The sequence below is a fragment of the Gadus chalcogrammus genome, chromosome 20 (genome assembly GCF_026213295.1).
Source record: "Gadus chalcogrammus isolate NIFS_2021 chromosome 20, NIFS_Gcha_1.0, whole genome shotgun sequence".
NCBI classification, from domain to species: domain Eukaryota; kingdom Metazoa; phylum Chordata; class Actinopteri; order Gadiformes; family Gadidae; genus Gadus; species Gadus chalcogrammus.
In genome coordinates, this window is record NC_079431.1 from 2462902 (window position 1) to 2472901 (window position 10000).

The 10000-nt window shown below is 40.8% G+C and overlaps 1 protein-coding gene across 1 annotated transcript; it reads left to right on the forward strand.

Annotated features, from left to right (window-relative positions):
* Positions 1 to 5102: 5102 nt before the first annotated feature.
* evx2 (even-skipped homeobox 2) lies at positions 5103 to 7428 on the forward strand. The gene is made up of 3 exons (XM_056580511.1): positions 5103 to 5499; positions 5902 to 6137; positions 6829 to 7428. The coding sequence occupies exons 1-3, from the start codon at positions 5103 to 5105 to the stop codon at positions 7426 to 7428; spliced, it is 1233 nt and encodes a 410-aa protein (XP_056436486.1).
* Positions 7429 to 10000: the final 2572 nt, after the last annotated feature.

Here is a 10000-nt window from a genome sequence, read left to right on the forward strand (position 1 = left end):
ACAGTTCCTTCAGGATCTGTGACTTAAAGTGGACACAGTCGACGGTTCCCATTGCGCTAAACAGGCCATTCTCCTCATGGTGAGTAGGCCTAAAAATATTAATATTTTTCAGCCAACTAGGAAAGATATTCGCTCTTAACGCCGAATTATTGTAGCCTACATGACGTATTTCGAAATGCATTCTCCCTCAATCCTTTCTTTATATGGCATATGTGTCCTTTATAGGTGATTTAGGTTTATTTAAACAAACTTGCATTTGGCAAATATAAACCGTGATGTAGGATAGCGTAACGTGGTGGGGTCCATGGTTAAAGGTTTATTCAGCCAAGAGGATTATCTCGGTTCATAGGCTTTGTGCTAAATCGTCCGGCTTTTAGACTGTAATAAAATGAAACGTTTATCTTGCAGTATGAATTTATTTGTGTTAAGTGAACACAAACACCCTTAGCCAGTGTACCAGACGATCAAATACCGGCCGATAAGAAGTAGAAAGCGCTTTTTTGGAGTTAGGCCCAACACATAATTATACGATTATCAGCTTAAAAAGGAAAATATGCATATGACCTAATAAAAGCTAGTAGGCCTACAACGAAATTATTTTGAGTTGGCCTGCTTTATAAAGAAAAAGACGGAAATCGAAGCGACTATTTTGACCAGGGGCGAAATAGGCCATTAATTGTTCAAACTGGAAGTGTGAAGAAATAGGCCTGTACAAATAATTATGTTTATCAATCAAATCCATAAATACAAACAATTTTAGGTGCAACCTATTTTAAATGCATCCAATATGATACTAGTTGCACTTTTTCATTTAGGCTTGAAGAAAGAAAACAAAGGTTTGTACTGAACAAAAGCACAAAGTACAAAGTTACACATGCCTTTTATTTTTACAAAAATATATAACCAAATATATATTCTATATGTTGGCGTGACGAATTGATGCTAACTCAAAGATGTAGGGCAACAGATAGATAAAGGAACCGGGACAACTCTTTACATTGGACCCCATACACTACCCCTGTAGTGGAATACAAGTTCCGCTAGATGGCAATCTCACTTCACATAAAACAGTGATCTCTCAGAGAATATATAGAGAGCGTCATTTGACGTCAGACCGACGCGAATGATCAAAGAATTTCATAAAACCACCAGCATGTCGCGTTGGAAGAATAATGAGGCTCAATAAAATCAACTCCACTTTCATCCAATTACGTCAACATGCATGTAGTACTGAATGTGAGGTCTATAATCATTTGAAGATGTCTAATGATGTCTGCATTCAGATTGTAACCAGGACCCAAATAAACCCTTTTCACATTTCGTTTTCTAATACTGATCCAACTTTGTGACCTGAATGACAAATAGGCCTACTATGTATGTCTGTCTGCCTATCTCTTTGTCTTCCTGTATTTGTGTGTGTGTGTGTGTGTGTGTGTGTGTGTGTGTGTGTGTGTGTGTGTGTGTGTGTGTGTGTGTGTGTGTGTGTGTGTGTGTGTGTGTGTGTGTGTGTGTGTGTGTGTGAGTGTGTGTGTGTGTGTGTGTGTGTGTGTGTGTGTGTGTGTGTGTGTGTGTGTGTGTGTGCGTGTGCGTGTGCGGGTGTGGGTGTGTGTGTTGGTTTTTGTTTTGACGGTCCTTTTTTTCTCATAATAATCCCTATTGATTAATAATCAATGAGCAGGATTGAATTCGATCCCTTATTTCCAAAGACTGTACTGCATGTATTTCTCCTTTAGCACCTCTTGGACCACCTCCCCCACATACTTTAGACATGTTTCCAAACTAACTGTGTGTCTCTTTGGCCAAGACACATTGGTCTCTTTGCCAGATGACTAAATAGAGAATATAAATATAGATATTAGGCAAGGCTGCTGAATATAATTGCAGATATTCCTGTCTGAGTACTCTGGTTAATTCCCTGGTTCCCAGTTACAACCCACTGCTGTGTGTTTCATCAGATAGGCCGGGGGACGCATCAGACTCCGATGTGATCCGGTCTGTCCTTATGTGGCTCCGGGCTAGCCCCCCCTGGACCCTCCTAGACCCCCCCCCCCCCCTGTCCTGGTCTACTCCTTTTATAGGGCCCCCATTCTTGTACTGTTATGGAACGTTTGACACCAGACTGGTGCCCGAATTAGCCAGCCCAGTGTGGACTATAGTCCCTAGACTATCGAACTAACCTACAGTATATACAATATACACATATACGTTGGGATTTCTGCCTCCATAGCCAAAGTTTGTTTCATAAATCCCCCAAGTCATAATGTTGAAGGAAATCCATGTATTTCATATACAATTACACATTAAAAGAGTTGTTACCATTTCTATGGAAATAGCTATATTCCATCAAATAAGAATTCCCTCTCCTAATTCTGTTCAATTGTTCAATTGCATGATACACACACACATATGTGTAGGTATATATATATATATATATATATATATATTATGCGAGAGACTTGAGTTTGAGTCCATGCACAGTGTTAGTGTTATCACAAGCCAGATGTTAATGTGATGAGGCTTGTATGGGTAATAAATATAATTGGTTATTAATCCATAAAAACGGATGTTATGTTGGCGAATAATGTTCAACCGCACCAGCCTCTCACTGTTGAGCATCAGCTTTATAGTGCTAGACATATCACATGATCACAATGCAGGAATTCCGATTGGTCAGTCATACTCTATTTTTTTACCCTCACGAGAACCTATACGCTGAGATAATTACTTCGTGATAATGTTTTGTAATAGGGATCGGATGACTACATGTGTGTGTTATTATGTGTTTCAATATCAATAATGCATTTGCTTTCATTTATTTTGCCAATAAAAATACGTGATCAGAAACGTTGGATATATTTTCCTTATTTTGACGTAGGTACAGAATAAACCACAATGCCTTCATAAAAATATTGAAGAAAAAAAAGGAAATTCGCACAAAATATGATCATTAAGCAGGAAAAAAATACATAAAACATGGTGACAGGAAGAACTTTGATACTTACTCCCAAGTCCATTTGATTTGTATAGCCCAGTTACTCTCAAAAGGCTTTACATAGGCCTACCATATTTTTATGACCTAACCCTAGCCCACTAAAAGGCAAGAGAAGGGCTAACCCTAACTCCATACTTCCCGTAACTGCCAATATTATAGCCTATTATATATTCAACACTTTGCTCTTCAAAGTGCTGAAATCAGATACTTTTAAAGAGGAATTCATGTTTTCCTATGTTGGAGTAAGTTATATTAAAATCATTATACTTTTGTATATTATTGTCATTAAGTTGATGAGAATAATAAGATATATATGGCTATAAGATATCAATAATTATATTGTAGGCTATAATCTATATCAATAACACAAATGCTTTATTTGCAAAGGATATTCTGTTTATGCTGTTTTCCTCCTTTGAACACATATTAACAATATTAATATATTGAGATAATGAAAATTTTAACAGAGTAAATACACCCATTCCTAAATAAAAAGACAAGGAGTAGGCCTATTCTGCAACATGAAATAGGCCTGAGAAAAATACTGCAGAAGAGTTTACAGTTCATGAGAAGAATTGCCAGGCGTTATGTCCTCCCTAATAAGCCATTTGGTCCTGGTATGTCATACATGCCATTTTTATGAGTGTTTTGTGAATTTCTATCCCCGGTGTCCCAGAGTGTGTAATTATAACCCTTAGCCTGCAGGGGGCGCCAGAGAACGCTGGAGGGCACGTTGTGCTCTGCAGTCCATCTCTCCACGCTGAAAACACGTCTTGCCTGCCCACCACTGCTGCGAAACACTGTTCGTTAAAATGACCGTGAACCAACGTTTATCCTAGATTCATTATGAAATAGTAATATTGCCATACAACAGTAGGCTAGAATATCAACTGTTACGTTTAGGGTTAAGGGTTCCAAATTATAGTTTGAATTCGAATTAATCTGTAGGCTATTTGATGGAATACAAACTGGCTAAATAGATTTATTTTGTTGCTCGAAAAGGTCTGTCAATATAGTTATGTGATCGAAAAAATATAGAAAGTAAAATTGCATATATACAGGTCTGGATGGTTAATTCTGAAAACGAAAGAATATTAATAAAAGCTGATAAAGTCATTCGTTAGCATTTGTAATTTGGTCGAATAATAATAATGACAATAATGCAGTTTATTGTGCTGTCCAGGATCTAAACGAGCGGGAAAAAAAAACCGTGACGTGTAAAACGAAACGCACCCCCCAAAAAAAGAAAACAGAAATAAATAACCCGAAAAATGATTCAATATAAATAACTCATGGCGAGCAGCGTTTTTAAAAAGTATGTTCGCCCTTATCTGGGTCACCTCAATGATCACACTAACGCAGAGCAGTTTCGGAAAAGTCGCGGAAATGTTTATTGAAGTAAGACACAAAAAAACAGAGAGCTAACGAGAATAAAGGGAATTGTGGTGATTAAAGAAGGATAGGAGGGGATGCAGGAGAGAGAGAGAGAGGGAGGGAGAGGGAGGGAGAGGGAGGGAGAGAAACAATAGAGAATCAAAGCATAATAATACTCCTAAATGAAGAGGGAACCGCTGCCCCGTTCATTTTATTAATCAGACTGTCAATTCCAACCCGAGAGGCCAAACCCAGGACGCTCAGAGCAGACTCAGATCAGCCCAGGGACTCGCTCACTCCTCACCTCTCCTCCTCCCGCTCTGCTTGGATCTATCCCCTCTCCCGTCGAAGGCCGCCTCCATCACCCGCTGACAGTCTCCTCCTATTTATTTGCTTATAAACCTTCTTACAATAAATGATCATTCCGGAAACGTCACGCGAGCATTTAAACAACGAGCGGCCAGCACTTATTGACGTGTGATATCTCTGAAGCGGTAGCCGGAAGGATGCTTGCTTTAAAACCAGTCGCTTGATCCAGCAGCACGATTGCATTCATATTCTCGTGTTTTTTTTCCCCGCGGCTTGCTTGCTTGTAAAAAAAAGAAGAAGAAGGTTTAGAGACAGTTATTTAGAGAGAGTTGCTGACTTGAATGCGGATTAAGCTCAGTCACAACTCATTGGTGCGTCGGGACAGGTGTGCGCTTTTTTTTTCTTCTTCTTCTCCTCGCGCGGCTTAATGATGGAGAGGATAAGAAAAGAGATGATCCTGATGGAGAGGGGTCTGCACAGTCCCATCGCAGGGAAGAGACTCTCAGACGCGGCGGGCAACTCGGTGCTCGAGGCCCTGGAAAACTCCCAGCACGGAGGACGTCTGAGCCCCCGCATCACCTCCGCCTCGCTCCATGGAAGCCACTCGGACGTTCCCAGCAAAGGCAGCAAGTTCGAGATCGACAGTCTGTTCGGGCCGCACCACAACAACGAGAACAGCTCCTCGGCGGATATTACATCCTCGGAGAACAGAAAGAAAATGAGTTTGTACCCGGAAGTCTCGCAGGATTCTGATATTAACAGCGATGTGGAGGTGGGGTGCCCCTCGCATCGCTCCCCGAGCCAGCACAAGGAGAACAATAAAGGTAGGCTATTTGTTTTGGTTTTAAATCTTATTTTTTGAGGTGTGATTTTTTTGTGCATAAATATATTTGCTTTTGCCTTTTTTTGTTGCTGTTATTACTATTGTTAGAATTATTATAAGCGTTATTGTTATTGGAATTAGTATAAACTATGTTTGTTATGTTAGATTTATTGCTAGACTGTTATTATTAGGCTATTGTTTTTGCTATAATAGGCCTACATAATAATGTAAAAATATAACGATAATAAAACGAAAAGTATCAAGATTAAAATGTAATTTAGATTATTGTTTTTTTCAAAGTTTACATTTAATTTAAAAATGACTGGAAGCTCATAAAGGTAATTCGAGTAATTGCAGCCCTGCATCTTCAAAGTGTTTAACCTTCCCTCTGTATTTTTTTTAGGGTTTTCCGACAGTAATTCTGGAACCTCCAGCTCCAACTCTATGTCCAACCTCAACGGGAACTCAATGGGAGGATCCAACAGTTCTAACGCCGATCAGGTCAGACGGTACCGGACTGCTTTCACCAGGGAACAGATCGGAAGACTGGAAAAAGAGTTTTATCGGGAAAATTACGTTTCGAGACCAAGAAGATGTGAATTGGCCGCAGCGCTAAATCTGCCAGAAACTACAATTAAGGTAGGCTACAGAGAGATATTAGCCTGCTCCATTTTGCTATTTATGTTTTTGTTGGATGGACTGCATGTGGGCCAAAAATATATTTATATTTTCGTCATCCTATATAAATATAAATCCTCCATAATATCAGAATTTGAAAATATAAATAGGCCTTATGTTTGTATAATTTTTCCAGAGTATTTGACACGCGCGAACACGCACGCGCAAACACAGGTTAGCGTAACACCCACACACCCACACACACCTTTCGATTGCCCAAGGGATGCCAGGCAGTAGGCCTACAACATATAGCCTAATGCGAAAAGGCCAAGGAGTAACTCATCTCTAGTGCACGCTAAATGTCTTATTTAAAAAAAAATACTTTCACTTGAATTATGTAGGCCTAACGCTATTCCATGATAGAGTCCTCTAATGTTTTTTTTTTGTCACGTTTTACCACAGCATAGGCATTCAACTTCTTACATTTAATTAAATATTAATAATTTACAATTATAAAGCCTATTTGGATGGAAGAAAAATCAAAAGTGCTTAATACGCAAATAAAACATTTGAAACACACCCCACATGTCAAATTACATACAGTCAACAGATACTAGGCTAGTTTAATAAATGAACTATCCTACGGTATATAACAGGACCACAGGCCTGTGCTAGTGCAGCCTTTCCTAACGCGTCGCGTTTGTATTTACAGGTGTGGTTCCAGAACCGGCGCATGAAGGATAAGCGGCAGCGCCTGGCGATGTCCTGGCCCCATCCGGCCGACCCCAGCTTCTACACCTACATGATGACGCACGCGGCAGCTACCGGAAGTTTACCGTACCCTTTCCATTCCCACATGCCTCTACATTACTACCCGCATGTCGGTGTCACAGCGGCAGCAGCTGCCGCGGCAGGTGCCGCCTCGTCACCTTTCGGCACTTCCATCCGCCCTCTCGATACTTTCCGCGCGCTTTCCCATCCATACTCGCGCCCCGAGCTCCTGTGCGGATTCAGACACCCCGGACTTTACCAGTCGCCCGCAGGCCTGAACAGTTCCGCCGCAGCAGCGGCAGCCGCGGCGGCGGCAGCAGCGGTGTGCGTGCCGTCGGCATCGGGGCCTTGCTCGTGTCTCAGTTGCCATAGCAGCCAGGCGGCGAGCGCGCTGGGCTCCAGGAGTACCAGCGCGGACTTTACCTGCACAGCGTCCGGCCAGAGGTCCGAGAGTGGATTCTTGCCCTACTCCGCCGCGGTGCTCAGCAAGACGTCGGTGCCCTCGCCGGATCCACGAGAAGAGTCTTCCCTGAATAGATAACTTATATTATCTATATAAGTTATCTATCAGATTAGATAATTTATATTATCTGTTGATCCCCATGCCCCTCGCGCTGTGAACACGACGCGTCACTTAACCCCCAAGGTCAATTAGTCCCTATTTAAAACACACTGGTTTATTCCGTTTTAAATGGTTTATCTTTAGTGACACCATAATGTGTTATCTGAGCACACGCGGGAGGGCTGAGGACTCAAACCTGCATTTATGCGGATTCTGATTCTGAAGGCTTTCTAGTGAAGGCCTTTCGGTAAATGTTGTTTATTTTCTACGAGTCGTGCTAAATCTGAAGAGGACATCTGGGCCAGACTAAAGACACAAACACTGCGTGCTATACCTACAGCTTTACTTGTGGTCTTTTTTGTAATATATATTGATTTTATTTATTTTTTAAATTCATCCTTCAACGCCCATGCATCTTCAAAACAACTACACCACGCTTGTTAACTCGTTTTTTACGAGGCCCAACGCTAACAAACCCCCTGATTCAGTAGCGTCCATGATGTTATTCTAAAGACACAATGAGAATTCTGGTTTAGATAGTAGCCTACAAAATATGGCTTTTGTACCCAACTGGATATCGTTCACCTCTGTTCTAATGGTGTGAAACTGGATTTTGGCAGCAGTGGCTTCCCCCCCCCCCCCCCCCCTCCTCCCCCCCACCCCTGGGACCCCCTAATCAGCCAGAAGGTGCATCTAATTTTGCGTCGCGTCCGTCGTGTCAATTTTTATGTTAATAATGAGAGGATCATGACAAAAATTGCCAATCATGTACCTAGATGGAGCCTCGCTGAACGCACGACTGAGAGAAAGTTGGGTCGTTGTGAGAGCCGCTGTCAGCCATAACAACCCGCAGTGGGAAGTCATTAGACATACAAAGGACGGGACGGCTGCACCAACATCCATGTTACATACCATGTAGAGTACATTAAGGCTAATACCGAGGCGCGGAGGATTTCAGAGTGTTAGAGTGTACCAGGAACCCTTACCATGCGTTATCTCGTGTGGAGAATATCTTGATGTATGAGTCCTTAGTCACCGCTGATGCTTTGTTCAGGCGTCGACCTCGTTACATCAAATTCACAATTTCCATTATTTTATTCAGCAGGGGTTTTTTTCTGCCATTGCGCGCGCACACACACACACACACACACACACACACACACCTACAGTGACACACACACACACACACCTGCACACACATGCTCACATACACATGCACATGCATATAAACATGCACATACACCCATACAAATACACACACACACACACACACACACACACACACACACACACACACACACACACACACACACACACACACACACACACACACACACACACACACACACACACACACACACACACACACACACACACACACACACACACACACACACACACGCACACATAGTAGGCCTACGGGACGCCCTGAAAGTTGAGACTAAAAAGCATAGAGCTTTGCAAACTGTCTGCGCGTGTAAAAAACAGCTACATGCTATTTTATTCGTTCCTGTTGGGACATCACATCCATGTTAGTTATAAAACATGTGAAATGTAAATCGTGAAATATTTTGGAAATATCATTAATAGTACTACTGATATTTGAAAACCGACACTGTTCTGATAAAAAGGTTTCATGATTTGTGGATTGTAAGGTATTTTGAACACTTTAATTTATATATGTGACTTGCTGAATGTTTTCAATGTTAGAACACTGGGTGTACATGCCAATTGATCATTGCATAGCCTTTACAATTGGCCCGTGAATTCACCACTAAACCAAATCCATATTCTATATTTGGTGCAAAATTGGAACCAATTTATAGGGATGGAAAACTATTTTAATTCCACTCAAAAAAGGCTTTAAAGGGCTGATTGGTCACTGAAATTATGGACGATTAGCACTGACCATGTATCTCTAGGATCGCTGTGAAAACTGTACATTAGGCTATATCTCTGTATTTAAATTATCAATGACTGTATGAATTGAAATATTTTAACTTGAGCGAAAATGTGCAATATGAAATGTAAATCATGTTATTTATTGATCGTGTTTGTTCCTGGAAATAAATTACAAAAAAAAATGCAATTCTCCTTTCAAATGAAATCGAATCACATTAATAGCAAAACAACGATGCACATGTTTATATTTATTTTTGATGTTTTACAAACTTAGTATTGTTACATATATAGCTTATATATACAGCTGATATTTTGTCAGAGGTTTTTATATGCTATTGTGCTAGCATATGTGTTGCTATTGTTGTATACAGAAAGTGTGAATGTTATTGTAATTTAAAGAAAATATAGGAAAATATATCTGTCCACCTATTGTTACAAATATTGATTGTTATAGGTAAACAAATTCATATAGGCTACTTTTACAAAAAATATCAAATTTAAACTGGCACTCATTGAACATGAGGTGAAGGAGCCTGTGTTGCCTGCTCTGGTTCTAGGTTTAGGTCCATGACACCATTCCTAGGATCTCAAGCTAACATTAATTAAAGCTCGGGAAAACAACTGGGAATACGAGGCCTGACATCACGGG

Bases quoted from the DNA above. Each gene is read 5' to 3' on its own strand.
- evx2 (XM_056580511.1), top strand. From the start codon at position 5,103: ATGATGGAGAGGATAAGAAAAGAGATGATCCTGATGGAGAGGGGTCTG. The intron at 5,500-5,901 runs GTAGGCTATTTG...TATTTTTTTTAG, and splicing joins GCACAAGGAGAACAATAAAG to GGTTTTCCGACAGTAATTCT. The intron at 6,138-6,828 runs GTAGGCTACAGA...TTGTATTTACAG, and splicing joins TGCCAGAAACTACAATTAAG to GTGTGGTTCCAGAACCGGCG.